Source organism: Lates calcarifer, linkage group LG17 (assembly GCF_001640805.2).
Source record: "Lates calcarifer isolate ASB-BC8 linkage group LG17, TLL_Latcal_v3, whole genome shotgun sequence".
Classification (NCBI taxonomy): Eukaryota; Metazoa; Chordata; class Actinopteri; family Centropomidae; genus Lates; species Lates calcarifer.
The window spans coordinates 4,290,328-4,312,655 of NC_066849.1; the positions used below are offsets into that span (position 1 = coordinate 4,290,328).

The 22,328-nt window shown below is 38.4% G+C and overlaps 1 protein-coding gene across 2 annotated transcripts in view; it reads left to right on the forward strand.

The window, feature by feature from the left end:
• rab6ba (RAB6B, member RAS oncogene family a) overlaps positions 1-22,328 on the forward strand; it is a 46,501-nt gene that overhangs the window by 5,964 nt on the left and 18,209 nt on the right. For both annotated transcript variants that reach the window (XM_018669984.2, XM_018669985.2), the window contains exon 2: positions 15,134-15,192. In XM_018669984.2, coding sequence (XP_018525500.1) covers positions 15,134-15,192 — 59 coding nt within the window. The remainder of the gene's footprint in view (positions 1-15,133; positions 15,193-22,328) is intronic.

Genomic DNA, 22,328 nt, shown 5'->3' on the forward strand with positions numbered 1-22,328 from the left:
GGAAGATTAAAGTCTGTGGGAGTCCAGCCTACATTCCCCAACAGCATGCTGTAACATTTCAGAATCTGGCTGCATCTAAAGATAACTGGTCATCACTTTCATTTCACGTCTCATCGCATCTTCCAGGCAAGTGTTGTTCTTCTGTGATGGATTGGAAGAAGCAAGTCCTTGACAGCTTTGATCTGCTATTGATCGGCTCAGCTGCCCATTAACAGGGGTGATTGATCAAAAGGCACCAATCCCAGTGATGTGCCAGGCTAATCCCTCTGTCCATGGCCATGAACATGTCCTGAAGCATGTGTGTACCTTTTCACTCTGGTACACTGGGCATTTTTTATATACCAAAGAATAGATCCTCCTTACCTCTTTAATTATTTCCAACCCAAGATTTGAAAAAAATGGAACACATTATATACTTATATACTGTCACACTTACATTGGGATGAGACTAAAACCATCATCTGCCTCCACCAAGGTGCATGAAATTGAATGGCCTAGAAATGATGATCACTGCAGGTTTATGTTTTTAAATAAACTGTCACATTTTCTGACTTATTAAGAGGTGCTTGCAGTACTGCAGGAGCTGGTCTGCAGCAAAGGAATACCAAATGGAGCGACAGTAGCTCTATACATATGCTGCACAGCTGAGTGGGCGTGTTCCCAAAGGCCCATGGGAAAGCACAGCCTCACTTATACACTCTGCCTAGAATAAAACAGGATTGCAAATCTGTCTGCTGCCCATGCAGTGATGTAGAGAAACTGTCTGATTCAGACGCGCCCACCTGTGTGCCAATGAAAAGATTTTGGAAGCAATATCTGACAACACAGTTTCACAAAGAGCAGGAATAAAATAGCACGGGTGGGTGCTGCTCTTATTACAAATGTAACTTCTTACCCTGTTATTTAAAAAAAAAAAAAACAACTTTAACAAGGATTCAGGAACTTTTAAAGAACCTCACATCATTCAGCTGGAGAGAGCATTTGCAGACCATTCTCTCCAAATTGTGTGTCCTAGAAATAGATTGGGCTCTTGCTTAATGTGAGATCTCTCGAAGGCGAGAGACCGAGAATCCCATTTAAATATAATCCCAGTTGCTCAAACAGAACAGCTCTGTGAATAAAATCCCTGCTGTGGAGGAAGGCTGTCATTTACCCAGCATGGGATGTGACACTTCACTGAGTTCAGCAGGTCTCCATCAGTGTTTACTCTTTCTCCAGCTCCCCAGATGAGCCCTCATCATGGGGGCTGCTTCAGCCTGAATGCAGCCTATTATAGCCTTCACTTCACCTGCCTTAAAACTATTCACCAGGTTTTTATTTATCGTGTAGGTCTATCATTCTTTAAAATAATAGTAGTAAGCGTTTTTAATCAGCCCTGTTCTATAAAGTAGATGTGACTGGGAGAATATATTGTCTTATTGAGATGCCAGTCTAAGCACCATGCAGGAAGCTTTGCAGGGCCTTATGGTGCGGAGGCAAGCTGAACATTCATCACTCCAGTTTAACATAGTAGGGAGTGTTTTATCTAGCTCGGTTGGCAAAGGAATGAATCACTACCAGACAACTTGCAGAGAAACAGGTGGCAGAGATGCTGTGGGGCCACAGCAAAGAAAGGACCACTCAATGGTTCTAATGCTTACTCATGATGTCAGTATATTCAGGGATGGCTATTCTTAGTTTTTGTACTTTTTAATCAGATGCTAAATATTCCTGTCTCTCTTCAGCCCTTTTATAGCGCTCATCCTGTCAGCATCCTTTGATGGACAGGAAGGCATCTCCAAGCCCTGTTTGTCTTTTTGTCTATTTTCTTCCTGGAACCTGAATGACTCTTTTGAAGCTGGAGTGTACTTTGTCCCACACATTGCTGTAGCTATGGGAGAGTTTAGCCTTGAAGCAAAAGCAAGCCTTGATCCAAAAAACAATGGTTACAATGCTTGTTTTGTTTCTGCTGTGGAACAAAGATCTAAAGGTAAACAAGCTAGAGTTTCACAATGTGAGATCTACCCTGAATCAGCATTTCTTTGCCGGGCCAATCATGACTATTCAATCTGAATGCTCAGAACTATAGTTTGTCTAATCCACTGGTTCCATGCCAGCACACAAATATGTGGCATTACATTGTTCAAATCCCTGTCTCTGTGCATTGTGTATTTTCTCAACTAGTCATAATTAAAAACATCGGCCTGCTGTACCCATATGTAAACAAACCTGTTTTATTTAATAAGATCAGTTACAGAGTTTTTTGAGTGTCAGTTTGAGAGTGATGTCATCAGGTGATGCTCTGTAGCATGTGCTTTCAATGTAGCACAGAACTCAAGGTCTTGGCCTATTGAAAGATCAGATCCTCTTTAAACAAGGCCCCCATCAAACTGATGATGTTTTCCAAATGGCTGTCTGAAAATCATTCTTTATACCTATGTGGTGTGTGTGAAGAAAAGATGATGCTAAGTTAGTCTAACCCACTGGTTTCCCACTTGAAAACAGCATATTTATTGGGTCTGGCTGTTTGTCAGAGTCAGGAAAAGGGGCTTGAAGACTCTGGTAGGTTGCCCACATTGCTCTGTTTCTATTAACCATGGGATCTTGAAGGCCTCAAGGTGCTGGGTTTGTTTTAGAATCTTTCTGCTCCTGGTGTAAAAAAATAGCTTAATGCACTTTATGTAAGTCAGTGATCAAATACATTTGGTCCAATGATGCACAGTGTATTTCACATGGCAACTTAAGATGCATCAGGATGGAAAGTGGGGTGTACAAACATCACTAAAAGCAAAAGTGCTTAGTACTCCTACAAGAAGATTAAATGGCTTACTGTGCTTCACATGGACTCATTATAACCATTAACTGACATTGTCAGTACTGGTTTAAATAAGCTTGATTTATAAATCTATTTAGCAGAAATTATTCTAGCAATAAATTGATTAGGTGGTACAGAGTATTGTGGAAATTCTTCTTGTATGTTTTAGAAACGCAAGTTCTCTAAAGGAAAAACAAAATGATGAATCATGTCTATTTTAATTAATGCAGCATGGAGAGAAGGACTCAGTGGTTGTTGTTTGAAAAATCTCCAGAATGTCTGTTTTTATACTCTCAGGATTGATGAAAAACATGCTGACTAAGTTTAGATTTAGCTAAAAATGTTCACTCATCTGTTGCCTGTGACCTAAAATATAACAATTTTCCCCTTGTTCTCTGTGTGACCTCCTCCTATTTTCCTGACAAAGCAGTACCAGCATCCCACCGTATAACATACAAATCAATACCTGATTCATCATCAACATTTCCCACAAGAAGGTAAAGGGTGCCATTGTGTCATCATGATGAAACCAAATGAAAAAACTGCATCTAATCTCATTCTCCACTACTACACTTTGGTCAATATTAGGCCAACATATTAGGCCTGTACTGTCCCTTGTTGTTCCTTTAACAGCAAAGGAAATTGCACCTCATGGACACCTTGATAATGAAATTTCATTGAATTAACAGTAGAGGGCATAAATCATAAGAGTCGGTTATATTCATTACAGTCCAGTCCACATGGTGTTTGTCCTGAAACATTTGCAGTCAGATGAGAGTTGTCAGTCATTTTCCTCCTGTGTTCTTTGAAAATTAACTGATTTGTTCAGTTTTCAGTCTGCAGACAATTTACTCCCACTCCCAGACAAACAGTGGCTACAGGGTACTTTTGTTTTAAATCCATGTTTTTCCATGAATCATTTAGAACATTCTCTTGTTGATCATGTTGCAGCCCAAGTCATTACATAAACTTCATTTATCAGTGTTTAATTAGTAGAATGGACTTAATGATTTGGTGTACCAAGTAGATTTATCTATTATTTAGTTTCTTGGGTACCCAGTATCACTCATTAGGGGAAGCTGGAAAGAGTTTGGGCTGGAAGTATGATAATGGTCCATATTGAAGAATTCTACAAGTTTCCATAAGAATAAGTGAAGGTAATTAGCTGTATTATTGTATCAATGTTTTATTAAAAGGTGTTGATCTCTGGAGATGTAGAAGGGCAACTTGACAATAGATAATCCAAACAGACTAAAAACCAAGGAAAATGAATGGGAACAGAGGATGAACAAATTAATGATGTTTTTAGATGGCATATTAACTACCTTGTTGTTGTAAGATGAAATAAGATACATGTTAATATTATTTTCAAAATTAAGATTCTGAACACTACTGAATTAGTAGTATTGTGCTGGCCAATAGTCCAGACACAGTGTTAAATGTGTCTGCCTTGTGTGTGGAAAGTACAATGGGACAGCCTCAGGATGTCAGGATGTGAGGTGGAAGCTTTGTTATCATTTCAGATGAATGATGCAAACAGTTTGTTTGGGGGATGGAAAAATAAGGTTGGAAATAATGTGATCCTGTTTCCCCTAGGAAATTAGTCAAGGTGGTAAGCCACCCAGATGTTGACCTATCCTGTCTCATGATCAATTTAATTAATACCTGGTAGCCTGACCAATAATCACACACATATTTGATGTTTGCTGTGTTAAAAAGTGCCTCTGTTCTTTTTCCCTGAGGCCAGGGATGATGAGAGATTGGTGCAACACAGTCAGCAGCGTGTTCTGGACACTTTGAACACCTGTTTGTAATTTCCTTAATGAGATTTACTCATATGCCCTGTGTATTTGCAGTCAGCTTCATAAATTTGCTTTGTTAACCCCACAACTGCTAATTCGAGCTGAGTATATAATGCAATTATGATTCTTATCTGCTGTATTCAACACTAAGAACATGTGTTAATATGATGATATTAAAAGTAGTACAACGTGCTGTATGTCTGGAAGACTGGAAATGAAAGCAGTATCCTATTTTTGTGAGAGGATGCTGCTTTGTCCAGCCTCCAGCTGCCCTTTGCCTTGTGAGAATGGAATTTAATTTAAACATTAAAACATGAAGTTGGTCTTTCTCAAACCCTTTGGCTTCAGACACCAGACATGCGTTTTCTATCTTTTTTCCCAAGGCAATCACAAACACAAAAGTCATATATTTCAAAACTGGTGTCTCACTTTGGTGGATGTCACTGTGCTCTTACTGCATATTTGTGTGTGTATTGCTATTGCTTTTAGTAACATCAAATGCCTCATTAGACTCCATAAGGGTTGAAATGGCTTTCTGAGTGCTTTATGTGTGCACAGGAAACCCAGCCTTTGTTGAGTTTGAAAGCATGTTCATCCATTATTCAGAGGTATTGGTAAATGGACATGTCCCGGTAAGAGTTCATTTTTGCAATTTCTCTACAGGTGCAGTCCATAGGAAACATTTGTAAAAATAATCAATCTTGATATTTAAGAATTCTTAGTAACATCACAGTAACTCTAAATTAAAGTCTATTTCTGTTACTACCTGATACTGATTGTCTATATGGCCGAGTTTAATGTCATGTTTCCAGTCAGGAGAGAAAGACTCTAAAATGACTGAATAAATAAGTACATAGATCTGAAAAAATCCATAACTTCCTTGGCCCATTTATTGGTTGTCAGCAGTTTAAAACTAAGAGTCTGCAGCTATGCTAGCAGCTCTGTGAAGCTGTCAGCATGTTAACAGGCTCACAGGGCAAAGATACTAATGTTAAACAGGCATAATGGTTTTGTCTTTACGAAGGCTACCAAATTATTGTGTAGCTTTTGAGATATTTCTCAGGATTAGTGAAAACCTTAACCTACTGATGGCAATGACCAATGTACGAAAAGTTAAGGGAATCACCAAAGTAATTAGGATTCATCCTCTGGGGAACATGAATGTCATTGCCAAATTGCATGGCAAGCCAACCAATTGTTGGTTACCACCTTGGACAGTCAATGTCTCAGATCCCTGAGCCTGACGTGACTGAGGTCAGTCTTGTCAGTTTCATATGATCAGTCACTGATATCAGACTTGGCCTGGTCATAGAAAATACTGTTTTGGTGTCAGGGTCTGTTTGTCCTGCTGAAAGTTAAATTTTGAAATGACATACAGGTATTACTTGTCTGTCACACTCACACAGGTGTTTTCAGTTTAGACCTCTGGCTGTAGTTGAAGGTAGGCAGCGCTCTGCTGGAAGTAATCTCAAATCACAAAAGCCTCTGCACTAACAAGAATAATAGAGGTGTAAATTGTTGTGTTCTAACAGGGGCAGGTACATGTCAATCAAGCAGAATCTCTACATACCCACACAGTCCTGAGGAGAGGTCTAATCAGGTATATTAAGTGAAAATGTCTGTGTGGGTGGACTGGTGATTTATCATCTACATGAGCTATAACCACCTTTATTGAACTTGACACACATGAAAATGTGCTGAAAGGCTGTTGAAACAATGCTTACACTGAATGTGCTGTAACATAATAATGATACAACGCACTAAAAAATTAAGCATTCTTTTATCATACAACACTGACTTTTTAAAGTATAATTAACATGGTAGCATGATAAAATGTATATCTTAAACAGGTACTTCCATCATGCTGACAGCTCACAAAAACAAATGGGCAGGTTACAAACAAAGAGGCAGGATGTCCGACATAGACAACATGCTGGCAAAAGTGGTTAGTTCTTCTTGTTATTCAAAAAATGCTTACCAGTTAAACACATAGCTGCAGCTCATTCTGACCACTTTCTGCACATGTAATTTTAGGTATGTGATGGTGTCTACATGTCTAATGGCTTGAATCCAGAGAGCTCACTGTGTATCAGTTTTGGAATCTGGAATATGTAAAATGCACAGTCTTGTTTTACTCTTGTGGAAGGTACAGTACATCGTGGGACACAACAATCGTTAAGACTTTTTTCTATCGAATGTGGGGTTTGACAAGGCATCCGATCAGATTCGCCAATGAAGTTGTTTAGTGGCCAATGGCCAGTATCAGGACTGGCTGTATTTCTGACTGCGTTCATGTGTGATATGTGTCAATTCAATTCAGTTCAATTCAATTTTATTTATATAGCGCCATATCACAACAAAAGTCATCTCAAGGCACTTTTCATATAGAGCAGGTCTAGACCATACTCTTTAAGATAGGTATTTACAGAGAGAGACCCAACAAATCCCACCATGAGCAAGCACTAGGCGACAGTGGCAAGGAAAAACTTCCTTTTAAGAGGCAGAAACCTCGAGCAGAACCGGACTCAGGGTGGGCGGCCATCTGCCTTGACCGGTTGGGTTAAGAAGGAGGGGTGGGGGACGATAGCGAGAGAAGAACATAGCATAACATGGGTTCCAATAAAATGTAAGGTGATGCCAGTAATACAGCAGTAGTAATGATAGTAGTGATAATTAAAGTATTAACTGCTAACATAGCAATACAACTAATAGCAGTATAAGTAATTTCTAGAATTTGTTTTTCTAACACAGTATTTGGTCAGTTGATTAAAACCAGATGCAGCTAGTCACTATTTCTGCAATGTTAATGTACAATTATGATTATAAATAATGTAAAATAGTAAGATCTACATTTTCAGAAAGATCTTTCAGCGCTCTAAAGGTGACATTTTCTTTTTGACTTGTTACTGAATGTGTAATTCATTAACTTAGACTGAAGGAAATTGATTGAAAGCCATCTGCTGTTTGGCATTCTCCTGTTGTGTTCTGTATACCAGCCGCTGTGACTATGAATAAGCAAGTACATAGATTCAAGAGTCAATATGTCTCCCACTGGTCTGTATCTTCTCTGTGCTCTCCTTTCTCAGCAAGGACAATCATAAATAACCACTTATTTCTCTCTCTTCCTCCATTCATTGATAAATATTAGATATCTGCCTCTTTCCAGCATGCTGAGCTCTCATCCTGGTGTCGTGCAAAGTCAAGGCATGACACGCACTGTTTTATTTTTATCCATCTCCTTGTGAGTGGGAGCCAGGCCCATGCAGAAAGCACTGCCATGCTCTGACTGGCTGCCAAGTCCTCAAGGGTATTCTATGATGGCTGCCACCAAGTGACCAGCAGTGGTTTTACCTGGCTGCTTGGCACATAGTTTCAGGGCTGGATGAACAACTTAGTTTATTATTCAGATTTATAAAGCACTGAAAGAAGAGGTAGTTGGATGTCTATTGTTCTATGTGTATGTGCATTGTCTTGTCCATAGATTAATAGCCAGGATGTTCACATATAATGTAGGAATACTTAATTTACAGCATCAGCCATATTGGCTTTTTAAGTCTTTGCAAATACAAAACTGGAAATGTTTGAAGAACTGTTAATTGGAAGGAAACTTTGTCTTAAACTTGCTTTGTTAAAAATGTTTTTTTAAGTTAGAGAGTTTAATTCACCTCCCAAGGTCATGATTTTGTCATTAAAAGTGGGGATTTTTTTTCTTATTTTAAAAGACACTCATTTCAGTCACATCCATTCAATACAAATAGCTACAGTTCTTATGTCTCACAGAGATTTATTGATTTCGTTCTAGCATATTTGTCACAGATTTGTTGTTTTGTTACTGACGGTGTAGGTGTAGAGATGTGAAAATCCTTAACTAACTCATTTTATGGTTGAATAATTCACAAATGGCAAGAGGAGGCAGAGCCTAATGTGAGCCCAACTGTGCAGGACATTTAATGTGCTGTAAAATTATATTTTGAGTTCTTAAGAGATGCCTTGATGAGGTGTCTGCTGACTGTGCTCTGCAGAGTCCTGGTGGTGAAAGTGCAGGTTCAGCAGCAGCGGGTGCTCAGTTCTTTCTGTTAATTGTTCCCCGTGTTGTTAACTCACTCTGCAAAGTCTTTGAAGCATCACATAGAGTAGAGACTTCATTAAAACCAAGTCTGTAATTGGAGACCCACTAGGCAGGAATCCCCTGTGTTACTATTTATTAAGGTGTCTATAAGGTGTCTATAATTGAGAGCTTACCCTGTGGGGTAGTACATCAACAGGAGTAGAGTTATTGGTTGTTACTTGTTGAATTCCTGCACTTGTAGAATGTGCTGTAAGGATCTAAATGATAGGAACTGTTTTTAGTGAAGTCTAGTTTAAGAATATACAATAGTAAAGTAAGTACATTTTACTCACACAGTAACCTGCAAAGTATTTAAAGGGGGACTACTTTGATTTCACACATAGAGAGAGAGGCAGAGTTTACTCATGTAGAGTGCCACTCGGCTTGTGATACAGGTGTATCATATATTCTGTGGCTTTGGAGGAAGCTTTCTGAAGTCTGAGAAAGTAACCCTGATCATCAGGTAGTCAGGGATATCTTTACTTAAGCAGTGGTTGTACCACAATGTGACATTGGCTAGTCCATGCAATATAATTGGAGCCTGAAGTCTGGTGATATAGTGACTACTCTCAGGGCCAGCTGGCAAGCTAACCATTGACCAATCTAGCGCTTGTTAGTCACAATAGTTCCTGAAGCTCACTATTTTCTTTTAATGTTGATATTTTGTTCACCATTACACACCATTTCTTTCAATAAAAAGTTTTTATGGGGAGAAAATATAGCTCTCAAAGCTAACAGGCTCGCTAATGGTAAGTTACTAAATTTGTTAGTTAAGACAATAACTTAACACATAGTTAATTAAAAAGACGTATTTGTACCATCCATAACTCCAGTCTCTTAACTGTCTCTGAACCATTGCTCTTTTTGGAACAGCAGTTTTTACCCTGGAACTGGAGATTAAATAAAAGTTGATGGTGCAGTACAGCTAATGAGCTACCATAGACGCCACTATTTTGGACTTTCCAGCAGTACTAAATTGCTGGAGAAAACTTTAAATATGAAGATGGTCTACGATGGGCTTGTCAACAAAACAGTGGGGCTTTGGGTAACACTTTTGGGTGTGCAAGTCTTGAGCAGATGTCTGCTAACATTAGGCAGCTCCATCAGATGGTGCTGTCTATTTCTATACCAGCACATGGACTTCATCTTACTGTAAGTCTAAGTGGAAGATGATGTCAAGATCACATACAATGCTGCTCAACGATGTTAAAGATTTAGATGCCTTATGTAACCTCATAAATGTCTCCTCTCTAACCCCTACTGCAGCTATGTAACAGAGGAATAACTTCTAAAATTACCACAGCCATCTACGTATGTAGAGCTGTATTCACAATCAAAATTTTCCAACTGTTCCAAAAGACTATATTGTAGGCTTGCAGTAAATGTAAGTAAAACTGAAAATTGATCATGTTGTTATAGGCATTACTTGTAATCGAGAGATTATCAATTATCATAACAAGAAACAATGCAGCGTCCCAACCCTCCACAGTCCAGACAGGTACTAATTATGGTAGCAGGAGCATATTAGCATATTAAATTTGAGGTCTCCCTTTAAGTACAGTAATAGATTGAAAGGGCTGTTCTTAAAACAAGCCCACTGGGTCCTTATTAACAGGCACAGGTTAGCTTGGCTGGAGAAAAGCCACATGGAGGCGTTTTGGTTGAATTAGTCTGCTGTTGTCAGAGGACATATTGTTAATGGCAGACAGCTTTCTTCAGCTATTCAGGTGGCCATATGCACATGAGGAACCTGTACACTTTGCCCACGTTAATTAGATAGTGACCGTAATCAATAGGTGGCAGACACACAGCCCATAATCATTGGGAGAATTCATCAAACACAAACTGGGCTCTAACAATACATGTTGCACGTTTCACTCACTGAATCTCCTCATGTCAATTGTTGGACACAGATGATTATTGGACATACAGACGGGTGACAAATTAAAGGAAAAACCAACATAAAGTATATCAGTAAGGTGTTGGGACACCATGAGACACCATGACTAGAACAGCTTCAGTGCACTTTGGCATTGATTACAACACAAAGCCTTGATTACTACAAGTCTCTGGAATTCTACTGGAGGGATGTAACCCATCCTCCAAAAGATATTCCCTCATTTGGTGTTTTAATGATGGTGGTAAAGAGCCCTGTCAAACATGTTCAGGTCCAAAATAGTTGTTTAGTTGGGTTGAGATCTGGCGACTGCAAAGGCCATAACATGATTCATATTTTATACTCATCAAACTATTCAGTGACCCCTCAAAAAATCTCATCAATCAGTTTTAACAGTTGTTTGTCATTTCCTGATTAATTTTGGTCAAGGTTTGTTACTGGCCTGTACCCAGGCAGTTGAAATTATAGTTCATTGTTATCCTTCCTTTTGAAATTTAATTGAAATTTAATTTCTCTGTAAACTCTCTGCCCTGTGAGAACACACCTGTATTACGACCTGAATGAAAAGAGGTTATTGCTATGTTATCTCTACCGCTGCTTTGGATTTTACTTTTATGTCTGACTAAAGCTACTAATCATTTGAATCCCATCATAATCTCTGAAATACCACTGAGTGTTAATGGCAAAGAGGATGAAAAGCTTATGAGGGGGAAATGCTCAGAAATGCAGAGCTAATTCTGAAATGTAATCAAAAATCTGCCTTGTTAATCACTTCTTTTTAGCCTAACAGAAAATCACTAAATTATTGCAGGCATGAGCGTAACTAAGCTTCCTGCTTCCACCCCAGTAATTAAATTCACACAAACAGACCTGGAGTTATATCTGAAGATATTGACAAAAATTAAATAACATACTCAGTTCAGCCTTTTGAGATTAGGAGACTATTGTAGGTTGGATTGAAACTTATTTTGTATCCCTGTTGTGCTTTGCTGTGACATTTTGATTATGTAATTCAATGTCCTTTATTATACTGTTTTGTACATACATACAAGCAAAATCAAACTGTGCTGTGATGCACCTTCTCTCTGAGGAGAAGGAATTTTGGTGTCTCATCAGATTTTGTTCATACTGCACTCTCACAGATACTACTTTCTGTCCCTGAATTCTGAAGCTTTCAGCAGTGACTGAGAGGCATAGAGAGTGCTGTGTCATGTTACTTAGTGGTCGAGGACAATGAGTCAGCAGCGAGGATGTTGGATTAGACTCTCCATCCTAATGCTCTGTTCTCTCATAACTACCGATGTGAAGGCATTCTGCACCTAACAAGTAATCAGGGTGATAAACAGTAACTAAATCACACACTGTAAAGTCAGTATTGTATTGCAATATGTAGGGCTGCAACTATTGATGATTTTCATTGATTAAAAAGAAGTGAAAAATTATGCCCATTGCAGTTAACAAGACCTTAAGGTGATATCTTCAAATTGGCTGTTTTGTCCAACCAACAGTCCAAAATTCAAAGGTATTCAGTTAACAGTGATATAAAACAGAGAAAAGCTACAAACTCTCACATTTCAACCAGGGATTTTTTGGCATCTTTGCATGATAAATGACTTAAATTCTTAACATATTATCACACTTGGCCCTTTACTAAGTCCTGTTCCACTGGGTTATGTGGATTTACCACTCAAAATCTGGGACACTTTCTGTAACAATGGGTTGTTGATTTCAGACAGACGTAGACAAAAGCAGGCTTCTTATTTTAAGTGACAGTCAGTTTTGACAGCTGAAATAGCAGTTGTCACTGGCAGATGCTAGCTGTTGCTAGCTATTAAACAACTCTGTGAGTTGGATGAACACTCAGTACAGGCTGACAGTTTAATGATTCTGTGTTTTATAACGATGCATCAAGGACTGATGCTAAAGCTAACTGGTCTCCTCATCCTCAGCTGATGAAACGTAAAAGACACAGACAAAAGACCACTATTGTTGTATTGCAGGGGGAGAGCTGCTTAGCCCTGCTATTAGAGTACAGTATTTTATGAGGAAACCCTAATGTCAGACTGTCATTCTTTCCAACATAAAACTGTGCAGGTACTTGGAGTAGATATATGAATCATGTGGGATGTATATAACACAAAGATTGATGCTTTATTGTGAGTATTTTCACACAACACTTTAGCAAAGTTTAGCCAAAGTACTTTAGAATCTCATAAAACGTTTGGTTGGACTACTGTGGATGTGTCAATCCTGAATGGGGGTTTGTCAACATAACCTGTAACCCTATCTTGTGATGTAGTTAGTGGTCTTTGGTTTTAGAAAAATGATTAAACATAAGACACCACCCATTACATTACATACACCAACACATTATTGGACTTTAGTAGACAAATCCTGGATTTCTAATTTCAAATAGACCATGAGTGAATTAGTAAAACGTGGTATCTGTCTAAAGTAGGACAGCTCTGGAGCTAAGTAAGCTAGATGATGTATTGATAAATTAGCGTGACATCATTAGCATAATCAGTAGCTGCGCATCAGATCCTGCCTTGCAGATATGGAAACCAAGTGAGGGCACAGATACATGTAATTAGTCTGCCTGATTAAAACTCTTTCTGTAAACAATTGTAACTACGTGCCCATTTGATGAACTGTGAATTTAACACAGATTATATTTATTGAGTGAGCCTCTGCCTGCAAATTTTGATTGCTCAGTCACAGTACATTTCTTTCACATGAATAATGAATTAAATTTTCACAAATATTTAAAAACACAAATCTGCACTAAAATATGTCTGCACATTGCACTGGGAAATATGTAGATAGTTTAGGTCTTTGAGTCAAGAGTCAATAAGGTGAAATGTGGCAGTCAGCAGTATACAGACTCTGTCCAGTGTTGACTGGCTGATTGGACTTAACTGTAGCACTTTGGATCTGTTCCACTGGAGTCAGAGGGATATAAGAGACCAGCTCTCAGACAGCCATCTGCACTGCTGCCAAATGGATATACGAAGAGGATGTGATTGATATCTGCTGGCCTCCCCATTTGCTTTGCTTCAATCCCCCTCATTAATAAAATCATAGTGGAAAGAAAATCTGAAAACCATATACATCATCTATCAGCAAGTCAACCATGTCTAACCAGCCTGATTTACTCTGGTACAATACGTCTTATGGTCCTAAAATGATGAATTGATTATTGAACTGATATGAAATTAGGTGGCTGTTTTTCAGTCATTCGTCAGTCACATATCATAACACACCTCCATAATGATTCTTGGCAGTTAAGTATCATTTTTCCGCAGAGAAAAGCATCAGATCTAATGGCTCTGTACATTCAGGTACACAGGATGTTGCATTTCAGGTGTCAGATTAATAGCAATGAGTTATCTAAACAAAATCTCTGGCTTATCTCTGGCTAAATCTGCATTTGAATTCATTGTCATTTTCTTAAGTATCCACTGTAACAACAGAGAACAATAACGCACACCTTTTGTATACAGATGTGTCTTATATGGATTTTATTAGGCAGGCATTAAGGAACAGGAGAAATCGGTTGTTACTTTAGCCACAATTTGATATTGCCAATGTTGCTTAAAATTGTAGTTTTGTGCCCATATATAAGAATATATTTCCCTCTATTCCAATGCCAGTCCTTTATGTGCAAACAGAAACAGAGAGTGTGCAGTGGAGGATTAGTGTTGTTATTGCAATGTACATGCGACATACACATGCATTGATTACAGCAATCAATAATGCTGGAGCTTAACAATGCTAAAAATTGTTACTGGAACTGTGTCTAAATCGGCATGGAGTGTTATCTCTAATTACACCGTGCTCCAGCACTTGAAAATTCTTTTTCAAGTGTGACCAAGATTTTATTTTTGCTTCAAGGTACAATACAGTGTTTTATTTATACGCTTAAAGTTTCCATGTTTAGACCCATGACATAGATTATCAGTCAAGGATAGATGTACTTAAACTATCCTTGAAAACTTAAAGCCCCTGAAAAATGTGGAAAAATGAATTCTTAAGGATTATTCAGAAAACTGATCTACTTCATTAGGACTATGTGGATGTTGTTTTATCAGATTTGATGTGTTGGCAACATAAACAGCCCTGCAATGCAGATGACAGACGACTGTAAATGTCAGCAAGACCTGTTGAAAACTTTCAGATGACAGTCCTTCAGCTGGAGTGGTTGACTTTTCCCTCAAATTTACTATTGTTCTATGAGATATTTTTGGATCTTGTCTCTTTATTCTCTCCATTTAATGTATTAAATGGGAAGTGTAGGTGTTTTGGGAACACATGATGCTGGTTGCAGCTCTGTAATTACATCTGAACCTGATGCCAGTGCTGACCTCCTGGTCACCCCCATGCACACTAATGAGCTCCCTGGGCAGCAGTGACAGCCACAGCAGAAGCCTTAACCACCAAGCCCACTTTTAGGTTTATGGAGTGTCTGAATGCATGAGGACAAAGCCTCTTGTCTCTTATTTATTATATTCTGTCTTTTTCTTCTCTTGCAGTTGGAAAGACATCTCTGATCACACGGTTCATGTATGACAGCTTTGACAACACATATCAGGTAGGTGATACTGCAGGCACAGATTGAATATTTTATCTCTAATGATCAATTTTGCCTGTATTGATTAGTCACTGTGCTGTATGCCTTTTATTTAATAGTCAAGCACACAGCTGTACATGAATTAAAGAAATGAACTCTACCTACACCAATCAGGCCCAACTAAAATTAGTTACTGACACAATAATCATGAAAATTAATTCACAACAAACAACTGTTAGTGTGTATGTTTGTGTGTAAAACAAGGAGCCAACAAGGATAATAAAACAGACACATTTGAACTGAACCACATCAAGAACACTGTAGGCCCTCGGGCAATCACTATTTCTAACCCTGTTCTCCAAAGCAGCCTAATCTCGCTCGTCATCCTAAAAACAGAATATTGCTTATGCAGCTACAGCACACTTTGCAAGCATCTGCAGACACACAAAGGACCCTTAAATAAAACCTGCAGTATTATTGCTTTATAAGCAAAAAGTATCTACTAGTAATAAAAAAGGAATTAAAAATAAATCTCATGAAGCTATTCCGCCCTCCTTCTCATATTGTGGTGTGTGTGTGTGTGTGTGTGTGTGTGTGTGTGTGTGTCCTTTAGCTCACTCAGGCTCTTTATTGAGGGAGTGTACAGTATTATGATCCAGTGCAATGTGTGAAAAACCATAAGCAGATTAGCCTTAGAAACACTGTAATACCATCAGTCTATGAGAAGACTAAATGTGAAGAAGGAACTTTTGTTTTGTTAAACTTATAGCAAGAAATACAAGTTAATTTGTGACTGGACTCATCTACTGATAATAGTGCTTGTATACTTAAAATTCATTTTAGTGAGTTAAACCACCACTCAGTGTAGCTACAATATGCTTTTCTCAAATAAAGCTGCAGCTAATGATTATTTTCATCATGGATTATTCTGACTCAATTAATTAAAATGAAAAAAAAAAAAAAGATGTTATCTAATTGTTTTGGTCAACCAACAGGGAAAAACCAACAGATATTCAGTTTACTATAAAGGAAGAGAAGGACAGGCAGCAAAATTCAGTTTAGAGGCTGGAACTGACAAATGTTTAGCATTTCTGCCGGACAGGACTTCAGTGATGAATCAATTAGCAAAATAGTTGTAGATTAATTGATTAATTAATCAATCATTGCAGTTCTAACCGGAGGACTTTTACCATTTCACATTGCTCTACAGTTAAATTTCAGAGGACAGTTTGCTTGCTAACAGAACATTTATTTCTATTTAAAGGACTATAAAATATACAGCATGACAGATGACTCCAGTTTTTGGTAATGAATGTCTGTTTGAACAAAACCTGAACCTCACCTAAACCAGTTATACAGTATTTTGATGTTAATTTGAGCATTAGTCAATTCAAAAACATCAGTGAGCTGGAGGAAAGATTAACATCAGGTATTAAATTGGCCAGCAGACACTCTAGAAGGCAGTAGAGTTAATAATGTTCTTCCTCCTGGTCCTAAGACCAGAGACCTGTAGCCTCATTCCCATAAGATCAAATGTTAATTTGGTCTGCCTTTAAATCATCTACATTGGTCTCTAAACCTTAGTCCTTGATCTAAGATGTGCCTCCTTTTCCTCACTGCTTCCAACTAATTTGACTTTCATGTCCTCTATAGTCTAATCATTTATAATTAAAACTGGCTCTCTATGACCAGGAATAGAAGTTTATTAAAGTAATAGTGTGACACTTGTTGGCTTTCTGGTGGAGAGTCAGATAAGAAAACAGAAAAAGCTCTCATTTATTTATATAAAGCTACGACCAGCAGTTGATTCCGCTGTAAAATGGTGATAACAATGACAGTTAGCAGTTTTATGGAGTATTACTTAATTGTGACCAGTAATTTCCTGGAGTCTTCACTAGTTTCCAACAGATAGTCTAGTCTGTTTTTTAATTTTATTTTCTCACAGATTAGAGAAATGTTATATATAAAATGTTGATTGCAGGTGCATGGTGGTGCAGTGGTTAGCATTGTCACCTCACAACAAGAAAGTTTAGATCTGAACCTGTCGGCCGGCTGAGGCTTTTCTGTGTGGAAGCCAGGTTCCACTGATCTAATAAGATGGACCATATTTAACAAATTTACTTAATTTCCCTGAGGGAGTCAACCCAAGGGATCAATAAAGTCTAGTCTAAGTCTAAGTCTAAGTCTAAATGTAGTATGAAAGTGGTATCAGTCATCTGCCAGAACACAAATAAGCTTATTTCCCAAAATGTCATACTGAGAGACCTACACAGCACAGAGAGGACAAAGTCTCCTACACAGACTGAGGGTTGGACTTGGTCAAAAGGTTGTTCAGCTTGTATTTAGTTTAGTTTTAATTTAGGTTTTTATTACATTATCAGTGTTGCTACAAAGACCAGTTTTTTTGGCCTCACTGCACTGCTAACCCCCCAAAAAGCAAAAACAAGTCTTTATTCTTCAGTGTTCACACAAGCACTGTGCTGTGTTGTAATGAGATTTGGATGGCTCATTGTTTGTGGATTAAATTGCCTGTGTTAGTGCTATGATGCTGCGCTTTCACAGTTGCTACTGCATCGTCTTATATTTCTACTTTCATAAGTCATGAAAGACTACAGAACCAGACATTTCACACTGACTGTTAGGACTCATGTCTTTTGTCTTGCTGAATCTCCATGATGCATAGATGTTTTTTAAAACACGCCACTCTCACAAATTGCTATGGAGCAGCTTTGTAGACTCAACGACTGAGAAGCAGAGTTATTATGACAGCTGTTTACTCAACATCTTACCTTATCAGCATCTCAGTGGTGGGAATAGAAACTAATCCATTCGCTGATTCTTGTTAAAAGGAGAGTTTCTGCTAAATGGTTAGCTGACATCTCTATATTTTGAAGTCGATCATTGCTATTTTTGGACATAAATTGTCCTTACACAGTGAATAGGAAATGGGAAGTTGTTTTCAATTCATTACTCTATCTCAGATTTTCAGACTGTGAGGTGTGCCTTCCCAGAGGGGCGTGGAAGAATTGAAGTTGGGACACAGAAGGAGAGACATGAGGCCAAGATGTGTGTTGAAATGGATGGGTGCTTTTGCCCACTCACTAAGACAGTCCACAGTTACAGCTGCAGCAGTGCCTGTGACACACAGGTCATGCAAGCAGTAAAAGTACTTTAAAAACCCAGAGTGTCCAAATTTGGCAGTTTGCATCAGAAATCGTATCGAATTCTCTTTCTCTGGGTTATAACTCACCATGGGCGCCCACAGTACCAGACTTTAAAAACAACTTCTGCATTTCAATCCAGTATTATGCAACATATTATGACTGTAGTGATATTAATGTCTTTATAAATAAGGCCTACAAAGTATGGATAGTAAATGTGACACAATCATTTTCTGCATCATTTTCAGAGAGTAGCACATTCCTGAGTACCATTACCTGGAGTGAATGTGGGCGTTTGTTGTTGCCTGCAGTCTGTCTCACTCCAAGGACTCTGCTATAACTCCCAACCTGAATGCAGCTGGATAAATTATGGCTTTGAAATCCAACAGCCGTCAAAGTCAGCACACATCCTGAGGAGCTTGGGGGGGGGGCGACATGGTCCTCTGGACAAATGGCCGTCTGGATGTCCTGGAGAGACAGAGAGCTTCCCTCACCCTTACTTTTTCAACCAGGTCCTCCCATTTTAAGTGGGCAGGCAGCATGCTAGGCACACTGATGCCAGACATATAGCATCTGCTTATTTAATAATGTCCTCATATGCTGTTTAATGTCAGTCTCTTCCCCGCACTATTGTAATCATGTGCCTCCAATGATAACAGCGAGGAATATGAAAATCAGATGGTTATTTTATTTGTGTGTAAAGCAAAGCCATTTGAATCCACCCATTGACCCAGTTCTTCTAGTCACCCCATTTTATTTATTTTTTTCCCCAGATAGTGGAATGGAATGGGTGCTGTAACCTCTGCTTTGTAGCCATAGATCAAAGCCAAAGCTCAGTCTCTCCTAAATGTATGTGTTGTCTCTTGTGTGTGTATTTGCATGCTGCTCCCGTCTTCCCTATGTCTTAATGTCACTTCTTTTCCTCCCTGACTCGGTGACAGGTAGAGCTGTAAATTATTTTGCATCTTTTTCTAGCTCAACTCCCGAGACCTTTGAGTATTAATTAAAATGCTGCATGCATTAGCTCGGTTTGAGTCTTTATGCTGCTGCTCAGAGGGGAGGCTGGATTTACCCAGCGAGGTCGGAAAGATGCTATGAATGTGAGCCTGCAGGCTCACATGAGAAGATTTATGAAGTCATACAGGCTTACATATCACCACGTTTTCTTTTTCATCCGAGTCAAGCTTTTAGATTTGAGCAGATCCGGTTCACTCCTTTGAAGGAAAAGTGGCAGTATATTTAGAGACCAGGGCCATCAGAGGGCTATCAGAAAGATGAAACCAAGCAGGTTAGTGGCTTTAGTCAGCAGGAGGATGTGAGCGAAGCAAGCCAGATTTGTTCCCTCTAAAGCAGCAGACTCCCATCAAGCAGCCACCCAGTCGAAAGAGACACAGGCAGGCAACCTCACTGCCTGGCAGCACATGCTAAAGGGCTCAGAGGCCTCCAGGGGCAGAATGCTTTTGTCAGCTGTGGTGGAGCTGTCAGTCAGGCCTGGCCACCAGGCTGTGACTGCATCTGTCTGCTCTGCCCAAATACTGAGATATTTAGTGTAGCAACTGGTGAATCTGATTTATTGGACACTTCAGGAATTTATAAAATATCATACTTCATGACAGTTTAAAGCAGAGGTTAACCCACTAAATTTGTAAAATTGTATTTAGATTTGAGCAGATCCTGTTCAATGTTGTATTTAGAGAAGGTCCTCCTTCTCTGTTTCAGCTGAATATTTCATTATACTACATTTGAAAATGGTTTAATTGGCAAATGATTTCCTATATAATCTAATACTTATGAGTTATTTTGAAAAAACAGGATAACTAAAACAATTAGTGGACTGGAAAATTAATCAGCAGCTATTTTGATAATCAATTAATGAATTAATTAAAGTCATATATTTTCATTCATTGGTTTCCGCTTTTCAAATATAAGGATTTGCCTTTTTTTCTTTCAGTTATGTGATTGTTAATTTAATATCTTTAAGTTGTGGCAGGTATTCTCTGTTGTTTTATAGGCTAAATTATTTTATCAAATCTAATCTTCTTTTAACCAGCCGTACTTAGTCCTGTGTGCTGCTGCAGTGACACAATATGCTATCTGGTTGAAGATAAGTTTAATCTTAAATTAATGGGGTATTGGGGTATAAATCTACCTGTACTGCTTTGTGACACAAGTAATGTGAATTAGATAGACTAATTATGCACTGGCACCACCCATTACAGTGGCTACAGATTCAGCATGCTATAACTGCCTGCTGTCTACAGAAGGAGGCATGATCATATACTGATCTGTTGCCTCTTGTGCTGGCAGTAGACTTCAAATTAATCAGATTTGGTGTGTTCACAAACTGCTGTTAAATACAGTACTGTGGTCAAATGCCAGTATGCTCACTGTGCCTCAAGGTCTGTTGATTTAACAGCATCCCTGCCAGATGGAGGACCTTGAAAGTCCTGATGGGAACAGCGGAGATGGAAGAAATATTCAGATTCTCTGCTTACATAAAAGCTGAAATGCCACAATGGAAAAAATGGTCCAAAATAATACAAGAAAAAGTCTTGTGTTCATTAATTAAGTTGCATGCAGTGATTAAAGCCAAATGTGGCATTTCTGTTTGGTAATAAGATCAACATTTCAGAATCAGAGCACCTGCCCGCCTTGTGGCTCTTGTGTCAGGTGAGGTGTCCTGCAGCTGTATTTTTTATTGAGTCTCACTGCTCTCATCAGTGTTTTTTTTTTTTTTTTTTAGCTTAGCTGCTTTCTGTCAGTAAGCTCTAAAGACTCACTGTATGGTATCTGCACAATACCTTATGGCAAACTGACACCACTAGTGACTAGCTGGTGAACTCAGTGGAGCATTTAACAGCTATAGTGGTGTAGTTACAATTAATGCTGGTTTTACTCCACATCTGCTGGTTATGTAAATAAACAGCAATTTGCTAACAAATTTTTCATGTCAACTCAAAATTATCATCAGAAAGTTACAAACTCCCTTCTCCTTCAATAATGTGCTCACTGCTAAAAAAACTGTTTTCATAAATCATTATGAATTTATTGAATTATAGTGTCTGTAGTGTATAAGAAAATATGTGCTACAACTTACTTGTTTTGTTAAAAACTTATGTGATAGGTATTCAACTATATTTACAGTTTAAAAGTAAATATATGATGTACATAATATATAATGTATCTTGATTTATCTTTTATGGCTAAATAGAGAGTTTCCCTCACCATCTATAAACCCAGTAGTAGTGGCAAGGAAAAACTTCCTTTTAAGAGGCAGAAACCTCAAGCAGAACCAGACTCAGGGTGGGTGGCCATCTGCCTCGACCGGTTGGGTTGAGAAGGAGGGGTGGGGTGGGTAGCAAGAGAAGAACATAGCATAACATGGGTTCCACATAAAAATGTAAGGTGATACCAATAATACAGTAATAATAATGATAGTAGTGATTATTAAAGTATTAACAGCTGACGTAGCACTAAAGCTAATAACAGTACAAGTAATTTCAACAGACAGAAGAGGAGAGAGAGACGGAGATCCATGTGTTTCCATACAAATGAACAAAGACAAACAATAATAACCATTAATATTTTATTCTGTTATTTTTTATGTCAATGGGGGTGAACAACACTAGCTTTCATTAGCTTATTTTAATAATGCACAGCTCAGTTACCCTGACTCAGTCATAATATTGTTTTTTGCATTATTGGGATTCTGTATATTTTCCTGTTACCATCAGTGCAGTTTGTACAAAAATTTAAAACAAATATTAATAATTTCTTGTGATCTAATCTGTTCATGTATAGCTGATTATGTGGGATTCCATATTTAAAACTGGGGCCAGAGAGAGCCTACAGCACCTCTGCCATCTCCCGAGAAAATCTCCTGCAACACCTCTGTGTTTTTAACTTATTATGTCAACAATATAGCTGCAAATCAGCTAATTTTGTTTTCTCAGCTGGCCCAAATTTCTTTAATATAAATTACTTTTATGACCTGTT